At 41.2% G+C, this 17,170-nt stretch overlaps 1 protein-coding gene and 1 pseudogene across 2 annotated transcripts; one reads left to right on the top strand and one right to left on the bottom strand.

The window, feature by feature from the left end:
• Window positions 1-677: 677 nt before the first annotated feature.
• Window positions 678-6,808, bottom strand: LOC121545549 (deleted in malignant brain tumors 1 protein-like). Of its 2 annotated transcripts, XM_041856147.1 has the most exons (5): window positions 6,446-6,808; window positions 6,001-6,318; window positions 5,838-5,861; window positions 3,594-3,911; window positions 678-1,371 (listed from the first exon to the last, which is right to left on the bottom strand). In XM_041856147.1, the coding sequence occupies exons 2-5, from the start codon at window positions 6,095-6,097 to the stop codon at window positions 1,349-1,351; spliced, it is 462 nt and encodes a 153-aa protein (XP_041712081.1). In that variant the 5' UTR covers window positions 6,098-6,318; window positions 6,446-6,808; the 3' UTR covers window positions 678-1,348. The 2 variants fall into 2 exon arrangements, with proteins under 2 accessions (XP_041712081.1, XP_041712082.1); XM_041856148.1 differs by lacking the exon at window positions 6,446-6,808 and having other exon boundaries at window positions 6,001-6,372.
• On the top strand, window positions 4,338-16,152 carry LOC121545547 (annotated as a pseudogene).
• The last annotated feature ends 1,018 nt before the right edge of the window (window positions 16,153-17,170 follow it).

The following is a 17,170-nucleotide window of genomic DNA, read 5'->3' as shown; positions in this document are numbered from 1 at the left end:
ACAATTTACATACTCAATTAATTCATTTGAAATCCTTTAAATGTCCTATCAGAATAGTAACAGATGTGAATTGAGATCTGCCGGGCTCTAGCATACCGCAACTGGAAGTTATCCCTCTTCTGGCATAAAATGGAATTGCCTGATTGCATATTCAGAATCTAGGTAGAGATTATTAAGGCTCACCCTGTGAAATGAGCTGAGTTGCTGGGCCTCTTTCATGTCATAAATGTGATTGTCTCACTAATGTTTATTCATTAAACAGCAGGGCACCTCCCATAAGCCTAACGTGACGATGTGAAACCATGATGGTGATTGTGGGTGAGAGATAGGAGGACAATAAAGAAAGGATGTAGTAGGAAGGCTTTTGAAAAATATATTCCTAATTGATATTTTGGGAAAAGTCTAATGTTCAAGTTAGCCTACATTGTAAAGCTTAATTAGATACCTTGATCATCTAACAACGACCTATTGTTGCTCTCTATTGATGGAGTGGATGGAGAGGAATTTAGCATGTGAATGTACCCTTCCTTATGTGCAACTTGGTGAATATATTGGTAAAATCCCAAAGAAAATAAAGAAATGGTAAAAATCTTGGAATAACAATTCAGTATTCTTTACTTTGATTTAATCCAAGATAAATGATAATAATTCACAGTACATTAGCCTGGTAATAGGACTCACGGTCCTGTTAATTGTAGAAAGCAAACTATGCAGGAATACAAATACAATGTTTTGTAGAACTAGAAAAATGTCAACACAAACTTTTAAATGACTAAATATCATGTAATGAATTGAAATTAAATCCATAAATTAAAAATTGCCCATTATTTTCTCTGATGATTTTTTTGAATTATATTTCAGTTCACTTTCTAATTTATTAGTTACAGTATTGTCAACACTATACAAATAATTTTCAACACCTTATGCATATTCATCTTATACCTCATGTGATTGCATTTTAACTGTATTTGTGTTCAAATTTAGAAGGCTTTTGGGGCTTGGCTGGCCTGGGTTGTCTTCACCTTCTCAATCTGGAAACTCTGACACAGCAACCTTCTTGGCATTGTGTCATTAAAGAGGGCTATTATGAATGATAAAATGAGGCAGGATTTTAAATGGTTGGATGCCATATTCCCTGCTGAAAGCAAAAAATTCCCTCTAGCCAGAATTAAATAGTTACTGATAATGGTTTTCTGCACTGTATTTTTAGAAGTGTGTTTGATTTGCACAACAGCATGTCCCAGATGGAGAGAGTTGGCATCATATAAATATCATTTGAAAGTACATACAGTATCTATGGTTGACCATTCTTACTACTAGACTGGATGGATGAGAGCTCTACATGCTTTCAGAAGCCCCCAGAAGCAGTACCTAAAATGAGAAAAACAGTGAAACATTGACACATAGGCTAACCACATATTAAAATGATAAAAATTACAAGTTCACACACACTTTTACACAACATCTAGGTATCAAATCAAATCAAATCTTATTTGTCACATGCGCCCGAATACAACAGGTGTAGACCTTACAGTGAAATGATTACTTACAAGCCCTTAACCAACAATGCAGTTTTAAGAAAAATAAGCAGCAGTAAAATAACAGTAGTGAGGCTATATACAGGGGGTACCGGTAGAGTCAATGTGCGGGGAAACAGGTTAGTCTAGGTAATTGATGTAATATGTTAAAGTGAATATACATAGATAATAAACAAAGAGTAGGAGCAGCGTAAAGGGGGGGGGGTGAACGACAATGCAAATAGTCCGGGTAGCCATTTGATTAGCTGTTCAGGAGTCTTATGGCTTGGGGGTAGAAGCTGTTAAGAAGCCTTTTGGACCTAAACTTGGCGCTCCGGTACTGCTTTCCATGCGGTAGCAGAGAGAACAGTCTATGACTAGAGTGGCTGGAGTCTTTGACCATTTTGAGGGCCTTCCTCTGACACCGCCTGGTATAGAGGTCCTGGATGGCAAGAAGCTTGGCCCCAGTGATGTACTGGGCCGTACGCACTACCCTCTGTAGTGCCTTGCAGTCTGAGGCCGAGCAGTTGCCATACCAGGCAGTGATGCAAACAGTCAGAATGCTCTCGATGGTGCAGCTGTATAACTTTTTGAGGATCTGAGGACCCATGCCAAATCTTTTCAGTCTCCTGAGGGTGAATAGGCTTTGACGTGCCCTCTTCACGACTGTCTTGGTGTGTTTGGACCATGTTAGTTTGTTGGTGATGTGGACACCAAGGAACTTGAAGCTCTCAACCTGCTCCACTACAGCCCTGTCGATGAGAATGGGGGCGTGCTCGGTCCTCTTCTTTTTCCTGATCTCCTTTGTCTTGATCACGTTGAGGGAGAGGTTGTTATCCTAGCACCACACGGCCAGGTCTCTGACCTCCTCCCTATAGCCTGTCTCATTGTTGTCGGTGATCAGGCCTACCACTGTTGTGTCGTCGGCAAACTTAATGATGGTGTTGGGGTCGTGCCTGGCCATGCAGACATGGGTGAACAGGGAGTACAGGAGGGGACTGAGCACGCACCCTTGAGGGGCCCCCGTGTTGAGGATCAGATTGGCAGATGTGTGTTTACCTACCCTTACCATCTGGGGGCGGCCCGTCAGGAAGTCCAGGATCCAGTTGCAGAGGGAGGTGTTTCGTCCCAGGGTCCTTAGCTTAGTGATGAGCTTTGAGGGCACTATGGTGTTGAACGCTGAGCTGTAGTCAATGAATAGCATTCTCACGTAGGTGTTCCTCTTGTCCAGGTGGGAAAGGGCAGTGTGGAGTGCAATAGAGATTGCATTATCTGTGGATCTGTTGGGACGGTATGCAAATTGGAGTGGGTCTAGGGTTTCTGGGATAATGGTGTTGATGTGAGCCATGACCAGCCTTTCAAAGCACTTCATGGCTACAGACGTGAGTGCAACGGGTCGGTAGTCATTTAGGCAGGTTATCTTAGTGCTCTTGGGCACAGGGACTATGGTGGTCTGCTTGAAACATGTTGGTATTACAGACTCAGTCAGGGACATGTTGAAAATGTCAGTGAAGACACTTGCCAGTTGGTCGGTGCATGCTCGGAGTACACGTCCTGGTAATCCGTCTGGCACAATAGCAATAGCAATAGCACAATAGCACAATTGGTTAGGAGCCCGTAAAACGGCAGCCATCTCCTCCAGCGCCAAGTTGCTAGCACCAACTTTTTGACAGATTTCTGCTTAAAGGGATAGTTCACTCATAGTACAAAATTACATTGGTGTCCTTGCCCTGTAAGCAGTCTACGGACAAGGTTTGACAGCAATCCATGCTTTGGTTTAGTTTTGCTGGCATTGCTTACAAATGCTAACGTTTTAGCATTTGTGGCACAAATCCAATCCAAATCCTGGTACCGACATTAGCATTTTTTTGTGCATCATGTCCAAATCATCTAAAACATCTAAAATGTATTGTGAAAATCAACAAAGTCACTTATAGATGATTTGAACATGATGTGGGAAAAATGTTAATATCGGTACCATGACTTGAATGGGATTTGTTCCACAAACGTTAGTACAGTTACCAACATAGACAATATCATGATATGTAAACTTCTTGCCACAAACAGTCATCTTACCAGTGCAGGTGACTCCTGCATCTTCATGGTGGCCACAGTCATGGTTCCCCAGTCCACTGTGGGGACACTGCAGCAAAGAGTCTTCAGAGCCAGAACAGGCAAGGTCATCCAGAGAGATGGAGCCCATGCCCTTTCCAAACCTGGCAGATCCAAAGGCCTCTAGTGCTTCTCCACAGCCCAATTCTCTGCACATCACCTGAGCATCCCTCTGATCCCAGCCATCATCACACACTGTACCCCACTGGCCAGAGTCGAACACCTCCACTCTACCAGAGCAGTTGTTGGGACCGTTGACCAGACGCACGCTGGAAATGACAACTGTAAAAGACAGGGAGAACTGTTAAGATGACGGGGTGGGATTGTTGTTGAGTTGAAAACTTTGTAGATGGAACATGAAGACAATTTACAGATGTAGGATCTTAATTTGATCACCCTGTTGTAGGATACCTTTCCTGCAATGCAGGACATTTAGAACATGTAGTGTATTTGAGGTTTAAGAAGGCTTCTGAAGTTTGTCATTTCCACTTTGAAATTTCAGACTTGAGTTTCCCTTACGAAAAATGTATCAACCCCAACAAAAATGCCCATTAATTATAATCCACATAATAATTCACATTTCCTGTTGCTGCAGGATTATGCCATTGACCTTAACAAGGGCCCCAGGACCAGTGGACGCAAAATAGCCCCATAACATCAAAAATACACCACTATATTTTACAGTAAGTATGGGGTTCTTTTCTGCTCATGCATTCTCATTTCGACGCCAAACCCCACCACTGGTGTGCGTGGCCAAAGAGCTCTATTTTTATGTCTTCTGACCAAAGAACTGGTTCCAATCCAAGTGCCAATGCCATTTAGCAAACTCCAGGTGTTTACATTTGTTGGATGACATGAAAATAGAGCTCTTTGACCATGCACACCAGTGGTAGGTTTGGTGTCGAAATGAGAATGCATGAGCAGAAAATAACCCATACAGTACCTACTGTAAAATATGGCAGTGGATCTTTGATATTATGAGGCTGTTTTGCTTCCACTGGTCCTGGGGCACTTGTTAAGGTCGATGACATCAGGAACTTTACCCAGTACCAGGACATTTTAACCAAAAACCTGGTTGCCTGTTTGGAGTAATGGTATAAGATCCCTCCCAATGTGTTCTCCAACTCATAAACCATTTTAGAAAAAGGCTCAGCACTGTTAACCTCGCAGAGTGAGGTGTTGAAAGGTATTGATGTGAGGGTTTGAGTGTGGTTAGGCCTTACTCCCACTAGGGGGAGTGGTAGGACCACAGTCAAGCCCTCACATCATAACTAGGGGTGGTTTATGATCCCCAATCGGAGACAGCTGTCTAGAGTTTGTCTCTGATTGGGGATAGTATTCAGGCACCTCTCACGTCCACCTGTGTGTGGATCATTGTTCGTGTGTGTCTGCAATTGTGTCCACAGCATGTAAGTCACTTGGTGCTTGTCTCTCCTTGTTTATTTTTGAATTCTTATTAGTGTGACAAGTTTAAATAAAAAGAATGTCACTCCACGAGCGCTCCGTCTACCGTCTCTTAACTAAGCACTGTGACAATTGACCCTTACCTATTGAGAGAAAATAAGTATTACTTGTGCAATAAAATCTCTTTCTCTGAGCAGTTATATTAGTATGAAATAATATAATTCCCCCAAAAAATTTAGCATACAATATAGCTCAGTATTTTAATGATTTATTTTATACAGTCATTTTTGCTCATCTTTATTAAGGATGTCAATAATTTCGGAACCCACTGTATGTAACCTTAGAGTGCTATATAAATAAATAAAGCTAACTGTGCTTTAAATTAACTAAAGGTTACAGTGGCTGTTTAAAGGAAACTGAAATATGGATTACAGTTCTCTTGGCCCATAAACTAGTTTCAGGATCAGGAACCATCTAACAGTTGAATATGGAACTTCCCCTTTAATCTCACCTAAGCAGACCACACTTGCATCCTCAGGATGCATGCAGTTGTACTGACCCATCACATCAGAGGGCCAGTCAAAGGGAGAGTCCTCTGTTCCAACACAGGCCATGTTGTCCAGCAGAATATGAATACCAACTCCCATACCAAACCAGGCCCATCCGGGGGCATCCATAGCCCACATACAGCTGAGCTGTCCGCAGACCACGTCAGCATCGCTCACGTCCCAGTCATCATCACACACCGTACCCCACTGCCCCGCATGATACACTTATAATATAGTTGTATGGAATTGATCTTACTGTTTCTAAATGGGTCCTCTTGTTCTTGAATTGGAGGTTAGGAAAATATGGAGAAGGGAAATTGACAACGAGAGTGAGATATTGTGAAAAACAGGTAATAAATGATCCTTAATTAATCTGAAAATAAACTATTTTTGTCTACTGTAATTGTAGACAGACTTACCCATCATGCAAGTCACACTGGCATCTTCATCATGGCCACAGTCATGGTTTCCTATCCCTCCAGACCTGCATTCCAGTAAAGATCCCTCACTTCCCATGCACGCCACATCATCCAATAGGATTGAGCCACTCCCTTCACCAAAGTGAGCCTGGTGAGGAGCCTCTGTGGCTGGTCCACAGCTCAGCTCCCTACACACAACTTGGGCATCTAGCAAAGCCCAGTTATCATCACAGACTGTCCCCCAACTCCCATCCTTGTAGACCTCCACCCTGCCAGAGCAGCGATTGGGACCATCAACTAGGCGCACTGTCAAGTCAGCTGTTTGAGTTAAGAGGAAGGGAAAGGGAGAAACACTTTACGGGCACTGACTTTTTGTTTTACAAATACGTATTATGACTCGTTTTGCAACTGAAACAAAGTAAGGAATAATCTTTAGATTACTCACAATGGGAATTTGAATCTGAAGGGGATGGACCTGAGAGAGCGAGAGTGAGAGAGCGAGAATGGTATGGTGATACATCTTTCCCCTTCAACTACTGCTGGAGAGACAGACAGCACCTGCCATTGTCAAAGTTCAAAAGCGGCAGGTAGCTTAGCAGGTAATAGCGTTGGGCCAGTAACTGAAAGGTTGCCGTTTCGAATCCCTGAGCTGACTAGGTGAAACATATGTTTATATGCCCTAATTGTGCCTGTATGATGGATAAGAGCATCTGCTAAATGACTAAAATATAAATCTCTTATTCGGACCTAAAATAAACAGACCATAAATAATGGTCAGATTTTTGGTGATAGGTGACCACAAACTGCACTGAGGCAAATTGGTTGTGTCAGTTAGGGGTTTCTTCTCATGACATTTGAATATACAGTATGTCTGATGTGACCATAATTTCTGTGCATGTAGTGTGGTTTTCTGCAATTGAAACAGAGTAAAGACCTACTGGGAACACACTGTTTAAATCATTATTGTTTCCACGTCATGACAATGTAATTACGTTGAACCAACTTGGAATACACGTTGAATTGACATCTGTGCCCAGTGGGGAATCATTTTTAGATTACTCACAATGGAAATCTGAAGGGGACGGACCTGAGAGAGAGAGAGAGAGAGGAAGAGAGACAGAGAGGGAGAAAAATGGTAGCATCACACAAGCCCCTGGCTGGTGTTGGTAGTTTAGATAAATATTCTGAGAAAATTCAACCACAGACTTACCTGACTGCCCCTCACATATCGCTCCTGCATCCTCAGAATGTCCACAGTTGTGTGACCCCAGTCCATCTGAGCTGCAGCCAAGCAGTGACTCTTCATTCCCAGAACATTCCACATCATCTAGCCAGATCTCCCCCCTCCCTTGGCCAAAGTGGGCCTGGTCCGGGGCTCCCAGGGCCACCCCACAGCCCAGTGCTCTACACACTACCTTGGCATCCAGAAGGTCCCAGTCATCATCACACACTGTACCCCACTGGCCTGCATAGTACACCTCCACCCTGCCAGAGCAGTTGTTTGGGCCATCCACTAAACGTACTCCTCCAGCACTGACTGTGGAGGCTGGAAAATAATTGTTTTGTAAAGTCCCACATTAAGGGACTGGGTATTTATATGATAGTCACATATAGAGGAACTACAGTGTATGATTGCCATCATGGAATTACATTATTATTCTTTTTTATTAAGATCAAACTTAATAACAGAATGAATTACAAGTCTGCTTCACTATACTTACTTCTATCTAGAACTCGAGATGCTCCTTCATTGGTGCAAACAACTACATGAGTGGAAAATAATGATAAACATACAATGAGGTAAAGATGTTATATTGTATTGCCATGTCAAAGGTCCTGTGTATGTGTGAGTTGATAAGAGGTGGACACAGACGTGTTTCAGTTCTCATTTGCTATTAGTTAACAGATTAATTGGAAAACAAAGTAGACCAGGATATTAGTAGTCATATACTTCACAGTGATGTTAGTAGTCATATACTTCACAGTGCTGTTAGTAGTCATATACTTCACAGTGCTGTTAGTAGTCATATACTTCACAGTGCTGTTAGTAGTCATATACTTCACAGTGCTGTTAGTAGTCATATACTTCACAGTGCTGTTTTTAGTCATATACTTCACAGTGCTGTTAGTAGTCATATACTTCACAGTGCTGTTTCTGAACTTTCGCAAAGCAATAGGGAATTTATACAATGGAAATGTCAGTGAGCAGAGTAACCACTGTGGATTAACCCAATAATATTAAATAAATGATTATTTGCTGAGAACCTACAGTTGAAGTCGGAAGTTTACATACACCTTAGCCAAATACATTTAAACTCAGTTTTTCACAATTTCTGACATTTAATCCTAGTACAAATTCCCTGTCTTAGGTCAGTTAGGATCACCACTTTATTTTAAGAATGTGAAATGTCAGAATAATAGTAGAGAGAATTATTTATTTCAGCTTTTATTTCTTTCATCACATTCCCAGTGGGTCAGAAGTTTACATACACTCAATTAGTATTTGGTAGCATTGCCTTTAAATTGTTTAACTTGGGTCAAATGTTTCGGGTAGCCTTCCACAAGCTTCCCACAATAAGTTGGGTGAATTTTGGCCCATTGCTCCTGACAGAGCTGGTGTAACTGAGTCAGGTTTGTAGGCCTCCTTGCTCACACACGCTTTTTCAGTTCTGCCCACAAATTCTCTATAGGATTGAGGTCAGGGCTTTGTGATGACCACTCCAATACCCTTGACTTTGTTGTCCTTAAGCCATTTTGCCACAACTTTGGAAGTATGCTTGGGGTCATTGTCCATTTGGAAGACCATTTGCGACCAAGGTTTAACTTCCTGACTGTTGTTTTGAGATGTTGCTTCAAAATATCCACATAATTTTCCTTCCTCATGATGCCATCTATTTTGTGAAGTGCACCAGTCCCTTCTGCAGCAAAGCACCCCCACAGCATGATGCTGCCACCCACGTGCTTCACGGTTGGGATGGTGTTCTTCGGCTTGCAAGCGTTCCCCTTTTTCCTCCAAACATAACGATGGTCATTATGGCCAAACAGTTCTATTTTAGTTTCATCAGACCAGAGGACATTTCTCCAATAAGTACGATCTTTGTCCCCATGTGCAGTTGCAAACCGTAGTCTGGCTTTTTTATGGCAGTTTTGGAGCAGTGGCTTCTTCCTTGCTGAGCGACCTTTCAGGTTATGTCGATATAAGACTTGTTTTACTGTGGATATAGATACTTATGTACCTGTTTCCTCCAGCATCTTCACAAGGTCCTTTGCTGTTGTTCTGGGATTGATTTGCACTTTTCGCACCAAAGTACGTTCATCTCTAGGAGACAGAACGCATCTCCTTCCTGAGCGGTATGACGGCTGTGTGGTCCCATGGTGTTTATACTTGCGTACTATTGTTTGTACAGATGAACGTGGTACTTTCAGGCGTTTGGAAATTGCTCCCAAGGATGAACCAGACTTGTGGAGGTCTACCATTTTTTTTCTGAGGTCTTGGCTGATTTCTTTTGATTTTCCCATGATGTCAAGCAAAGAGGCACTGGGTTTGAAGGTAGTCCTTGAAATACATCCACAGGTACACCTCCAATTGACTCAAATTATGTCAATTAGCCTATCAGAAGCTTCTAAAGCCATGACATAATTTTCTGGAATTTTCCAAGCTGTTTAAAGGCACAGTCAACTTAGTGACCCACTGGAATTGTGATACAGTGAATTATAAGTGAAATAATCTGTCTGTAAATAATTGTTGGAAAAATTACTTGTGTCATGCAAAGTAGATGTCCTAACCAACTTGCCAAAACTATAGGTTGTTAACAAGAAATTTGTGGAGTGGTTGAAAAACGAGTTTTAATGACTCCAACCTAAGTGTATGTAAACTTCCAACTTCAACTGTACACACAAAACTACTATATGAAATCTTAGAGCCCTGTGTGTACATGTAGTACACAAAATATTGTGTTTTAAGTATTTTGTGAAACACACTATTTGCTCATATGGGACAAACATTTTCATAAATAGTTAACATAAATATTCATAAATGGTATTGTTAAAATATAATTTGCTCACCTGCAATCACAAATGCTATGTACCACTTGCGCTTGGGTGTAAGAGTCATGATCAAAGTTGAGAATGAGTATATTGTCATGTATGAACCTTTTTATAGCCAGATTTTGTAACCTTTTGTGTGTCACCTGATTCCTCCAAAGAGGAAAACCGATACCTAACAAAAGGTAGCATTTATTTATCACTGAATACATGTTACATAACACCCGTGATGATCACTATTTGAAGAAACCACACAAAGGCATCTTCTCTGGGAATAAGAGTAACACACTGTTTATCAAAACAGAATACAAGCTTTGGAAAAAAATAATGAATTTAATTTAAATTCAAAGATGGTTGTTTCAAAGCCAAATTAGTATGTTCCAGGTGCTTTCCTCTTCCCACTTTAAATTCCTTGAGGGGTAGGCATGTTTCATGATAGGTAGTAGGGTGGGGTCAGTTTCGTCAAGCTAACTTAGAAACACAACATCTCCTAGTTAGTTAAACATTTTTGCTCATGTAAACTAACCTACTAGGAAATTACAATAACATTTTGGATTTGCTGGTTCACTTAGGGGGCTTACCCTCTGACCAGTTTCCCAGTGACTTTGACAAGTTTGCTTGTCTCACACAGTAAACATTTAAAGCGTTTGAGTGAATTATTGTTCTCTCCATATCAATTATTGTAATAATGTGATGTAAGCCCCTCTCTTATTCAAAATGTTAACATTGGAAACGTAAACACAAGCCAACATTCATTCAGCTCAATACAATCTCAAAGGCTGTTGACTAGTTAATCCCGACAATCTTCCTTTGACAGTGGAGGTAAATATCTTAAATCCATGGTTTAACCAAAATAAGCTCCCAGCAACAATATATAAACGCACATGTTAACTTTTCCCAGTCTAACACTAAGCAAGAAAATTGTCATTTGAGTGTGACGCATCAATATCTCAATGGGTTACACCTTAAAGGGAAACTCCCTAGTCACTAAGGACCCAATTCTAAACATGCATTATGTAAATGAGAGACTAAAGCAGGGGGAAAAAATCTAGTTCAGAATTTTTTTGGGGGGTGGGGAGGTGGGGGGGAATTTGGCTTAGAAGCCTCAGCCTTGACCAAATTCCACAATACTAGAATTCCCCCTTAGAAATCATACAACTGCTAATGCTCTTACTATTGGTTTTCAAACAATATTTAATTATGAATTAATATGCTTGTATAGGAATAAATCTCATATCTTGCACTTTTCACGATCACATTGTCTTTGGATTATGAGAGGCTGAGTCATTGTGAATGAATTGTACATAATCCCCTCTGCATAATCTGTTTTTGGGGCAGGCATTGTAGCTTCAGATCAACCCTTCTCTCCTTCGGCTAAGGCATAGACAATGTCAGAAATCTGGGTCAAAGTTAATTACTACTTTTCCTGCGGTGTGCCAAAGTGCGGCATATATGTTTGGTGTAGTAGCCTATGAAAAACTGTGTTGAGCAGAAGTGAAGAAACAACCACTGACAGCATTGCATTTTACTTTGCCATGGAGATATTCATCCCTATTTCAATGTACTCTCATAGCTAAAGGGGCTCTTTGGGGCCACTTACAACAAGGTGCTCATCATATCTTCCTACCCAAGGTAAGCTGTGGCCTTTTATTTTGGCATAGAATGTGTGTGTGTGTGTGTGATTTTGAAATTGAGTATATCTGAAAGTTACATTCTGTTCTTTGAAATAAATAATCCATAATACTGTACCAAATAACTTAGCATAAATGTGGTCCAACCCCTGCCTCTTGCAGAGCCCCCCTACTTTGGGTTCAGGGAAAGTTATGTTACACAAGTGGATGCAAAATGTTCTGATTACACTGAATGAGAAATCTATGTGCAGTGCATTCCATCACATAAAAGTCCATTATCTTGTAAAAACTTGTTTGGCCATGTCCATTGTGGCTCACACAAAGGTTGGTGTCAGGTGAAGGGAGGGATCCCACTTTGGTTCAAGTGTACACAATGACTACAACAGTGGCGGTCAGTGAAGTTTAAGATGAGGGAGGACAACATTTATTTTTCATGAGCATTGTCTTATTTCTATTATAGCATATTGGATGACTATCATTCATATTCCATTCACCCAGTTCAATGTAACAGAGATAGGTTAAGGCTACTACAATTTTCTCTACACCCATCATGAGGTTTCTACAACCTAGCCTATGAATTAAAGTTTACAACGTAGGTGCACACAGGTTGAGAGAAAATGTTGAGGCGACAGACAGCGACACATGGACAGACAGTGACACATTCAATACCGCCTTGCACACTCTTGCCTGCATCTAGCTGATCTAGGGTGTAATCATTAGTCCAACAGTTGCAAACCAGAGTTTTTATTGGACAGATTCAGGTATGTATATCCCCGTTTCGTTCCGTTTGCTTCCGTTTAAGAAAAGTTTTTCAACAGAATTGGCGGAATGAATACACCCTTGATCACGCGTAAACACAGTTCACTTTCATAGCAGCCATGCTGTATTCCTTCTCGTATCTATACACTCTCCTCCTCTCACCTTTTCCCTTTGCACATCAGCTGTATGTGACCAGGCAAAGAAAAACTTTCCAAGCCAAGCCATATCATAACCGCTACACACAGCCTAGATCTTTGTCACCATATTAGCTAAAGTAATGTCATAGTCAACATAGCTAATAGAACTAATGCGTTAGTAAACCCGCTACAATCATGCAGTAACATTAGTGTACAGTCAAGTAAGCAGTTTAGCACTTACACCAGTGGGCCCCGGTGGCAATAAATTAGTAAAACTAAAAGCTTACCTTGACTTGGAGGAGTTCCAGTGTTGTGTTGGATAGTCATAGCCAGCTAGCTAACATAGCATCCCTCTGTTTGAGAAGGGTGTTTGAGTAGGCTAAACTCTCTAGCTGCATTTGCTACCTAAGTAAGTAAAACTGAACAGATTTTAAAAAATGACAAAATCGCTCTCTTGCTTCCCCTTCATTTTGGAAGAAATTGATTAGTTCAAAACTGCTCAACTACTGTCTTTCTCTCTCTTTGAGTCAACGACTCACCACATTTTATGCACTGCAGTGCTAGCTAGCTGTAGCTTATGCTTTCAGTACTAGATTCATTCTCTGATCCTTTGATTGGGTGGACAACATGTAAGTTCATGCTGCAAGAGCTCTAATAGGTTGGAGGAAGTCATAATTACTGTGTAAGTCTAAGGGAGGGGGTGAGAACCATGAGCCTCCTAGGTTTTGTATTGAAGTCAATGTACACAGAGGAGGAAGGAAGCTAGCTGTCCTCCAGCTACACCATGGTGCTACCCTACAGAGCGTTGTTGAGGCTACTGTAGACCTTCATTGCAAAAAATTGCGTTTTAATAAATTATTTGGTGACGTGAATATATTTAGTATAGTTTTATCTAAAAAGGATAACTTTTTTAATGTTTTACTATTTTTATGAAATTCACTGAGGAGGATGGTACTCCCCTTCCTTCTCTGAGGAGCCTCCACTGGACTACAACTACTGCTATTTGAATGCTAGTCTCATCTTTTTTAATCTAACCACTTTTTATTCTCAATAATGGCCTCACCTACCAACATATCTGCCTAGCCTGCTTCATTTCCTCTTCTGCCGGGCAATCTTAAAGTTGCAGTAACTCACTGATTTATCTCTTTATCAATGGCAGTCTGTTGCCGCCAATGTAGCAAAAAGATAGAAGATGATATGCAACCAATGCATTGAATTCATGTTTCATGGTTTAGATAGTAAACAACTAGAGTCATATTACTTAATGTGTGTGTGTGTGTGGTGGGAGGGGGGTGGAACGCAATGGTCAATGAAAACACTTTTAGATTGCTCAAACACAGAAAGCAACAATATTTGTTACATTCTTTGTCTTCTCCAGACAAACCATGCTAGTCACCGTGGCAGCCCCACCTTGCTTCCCTCCACATCCTGCTCTCTTCCTCCTGACCTGTCTCCTGTGGGTGTTCCCAGCTCAGAGCCATGCTGGCAACATCCTGGTGTACCCTGTGGACGGCAGCCATTTGCTCAACATGGACATCCTCCTACAAGAGCTGCACCAGCGGGGGCACTCTTTAACGGTGGTCCGCTCGTCTACGAGCTGGTACGTCCCTGAACATGCCCCCCACTGCTCCTCCGTCACAGTGCCGGTGCCCGGGGCCAGCAGCCTGGAGGACCCACAGTACATGGCATACTTCATTAAGAGGAGCCTGGAGATATGGACACGAGAGCGCTCCATTTTGTCCTTCATCAAGCTACAGAAGGAGACTATTAATTTGCTGAAATGGCCCTCTTAGCCATGGAGGACAAACAATTAATGGAGAAGCTGAAGGCAGCCAACTTTGATTTAATGTTGACCGATCCTGGATTTGCAGGAGGAGTTGTATTGGGGAATTACTCGGGTCTTCCTATTGTGCTTAACGTTCGTTGGATCACTAATGCAGAGGGACACTTTGAGATTGCACCTTCGCCTATTTCTTACATTCCAACTATCGGGTCGCTGGTCACAGATAAAATTAGCTTAGCCAACAAACTGAAAAACGTATTGCATTATGGAATCGCTATTTATATTGATTATGGCATAACAAGATCCTTATACCAGGGTGTGATCAACAAATACATCGATCCAAACACCAACATCTATTGTCTCATTCAGGGGGCTGACCTATGGCTGATGAGGGTGGACTTGTCTTTGGGGAGTCTGCTGGGTAGCCTCCTACTAGAGATCTCAGAGGTCATTGCAGCTGCCTTCGCCCTCCTGCCTCAGAAGGTGGTGTGGAGACACACGGGAGAGAAGCCCTCTACTCTAGGCAATAAACACACTGCTGGTGAACTGGCTGCCTCAGAACGACCTACTGGGCCATCCCAAAACAAGAGCCTTTGTGACGCACAGGGGCACCAATGGGATCTATGAGGCCATCTACCATGGGGTTCCCATGTTAGGCCTTCCTCTCATCTTTGACCACATGCTGCATCTACAGGCCAGGGGTGTGGCTAAGGTTCTCGAGGTGACGTCCCTAAAGGTGGAACCTATGACACAGGCACTGACAGACATCCTGGACAAGAGGAAGCCCTACAGAGAGAATATGCACAGGATGTCGAAGCTCCACCACGATACACCTCTCAAACCAATGGACAACACCATCTTCTGGCTAGAATTTGCTATGAGACACAAGGGTGCAGCACACTTGCACACTGAGTCCTACAAGATACCCTGGTATGCTTACCACAATGTGGATGTGCTGGTACTTCTCCTGACTGTTGTAGTCTCTGTCCTGTTACTAACTCTAATGACTTGCAAGGTTTTAGGTAGGGCACTTTGCTGAAAGAAAAAGGAAAAACTGCAGTAGTTTCTGAAGAATTAGTTTTACATTCTACAGTACAGTACAGTACATTCAAATTGTCTGGTGCAATTGAAATCTACTACAAGACAATAGATGGTTTATCAATAGTTCTCTTTTTCTTGTAATAAAATAAAAAACAGCAGTTTAGCAAATGTGAAATCAATGTAATCTTGTCAATGTCACAATATTGCTAATTCAACATTTTTATAGATTTTTAAACAACTTAGTCACATATAACCATGTTCATATTCACCTAATACCACAATCTCTTTCTTGGTCAACACAAATAAAAATAATTACAAAATAAAATGGTCAACACAACATAAGGCAAATATGGGCAAACAAAGTGATGCATTTCTTGCTTTTATGTCCTAGATTTCTGAGTGGTGGATTTGACTATGTTTGTGTGGTACAGCTGAATATTTAGAACAGTTAAAAAATAAAGTGCCCATTAGCTGTATGGTATTGACAATACACATCTTTCCAATTTATGAACAGTTCCATTTTTTTGCACTACGCAATAAAAAAGTTAAAAAGTTAAAAGTTAAACTAAATATAGCCTATTGAATTATCTACAGAAGGTTACAGAAATTGTCTCAAGTTTCCGGGGATCATGATCAGACATGCAAAATATCTTAAGTCAGATGTTTAAAAATGAATATAGAACCTATACACTGAGTGTACAAATCATTAGGTATTTCCATGACATACTGACCAGGTGAATCCAGGTGAAAGCTATGATCCCTAATTGATGTGAACTGTTACATCCACTTCAATCAGTGTAGATGAAGGGGAGGAGACAGATTAAAGAAGGATTTTTAAGCCTTGAGACAATTGAGACATGGATTGTGTATGTGTGCCATTCAGAGTGTGAATGGGCAAGACACATTTTTTAAGTGCCTTTGAATGGGTATGGTAGTAGGTGCCAGGTGTCAAGAACTGCAACGCTTCTGGGTTTTTCACGCTCAACAGTTTTACGTGTGTATCAAGAATGGTCCACCACCCAAAGGACATCCAGCCAATTTGACACAACTGTGGGAAGCACTGGGGTCAACATGGGCCAGCATCCCTGTGGAATGCTTTCGACACCTTGTAGAGTCCATGCCCGACGAATTGAGACTGTTCTGAGGGCAAAAGGGGGTGCAACTCAATATTAGGAAGGGGTTCCTAATTTTTTCTACACTGTGTATAATAGATACCAGTTTGCAACTTTGTTATATTCCATTAGGAAAACATATCCCATCGTAACAGTGCCTTTAAAGTGTGGTGTGTCCTTTTCTGACATGTGCCCAAGGGTTGGTATGGCAAACTACTCAATAACTTCTGTTAGCTGAGGGGACTTTTTATATACAACTATCTAAAGATAACTGGGTTACAATTCCTTTTAAATGTTTTTTTCTCTCTGATATAAAAGCAAGAAAAAGTAGCAGTAAAACTGATCCTAAAATAAAAGATGGCAGGTGTCATTTTGCTAAACAATCCTCATTTAATTTCTGGTGTTCTTACTTCAAACTACCAGACAGAACCTTTTATGTACCAAGATTAGATTTTAGCACCAATTAGGACTAGCTATTTTATTAAATGACAATGTAAAGGGAAATGTTACTGATCCTTTTATTAACTAGAGTTAAAATCAACAGTGATTTTTGAAAGCAGTTGGCAAAATAATTTAATCTTCCATAAAAAAAGTAAATTGCAGCTCTGCAAAATAAAAGGATCCGGGAAAAGTGATTATAAGCAGAAGCGCCAAAATGCTCAT

This window comes from Coregonus clupeaformis, chromosome 30, assembly GCF_020615455.1.
Source record: "Coregonus clupeaformis isolate EN_2021a chromosome 30, ASM2061545v1, whole genome shotgun sequence".
In the NCBI taxonomy this organism is placed as follows: Eukaryota; Metazoa; Chordata; class Actinopteri; order Salmoniformes; family Salmonidae; genus Coregonus; species Coregonus clupeaformis.
The sequence above is the reverse complement of the archived record's forward strand: the minus strand, read 5'-3'. Positions and strand labels throughout refer to the sequence as shown.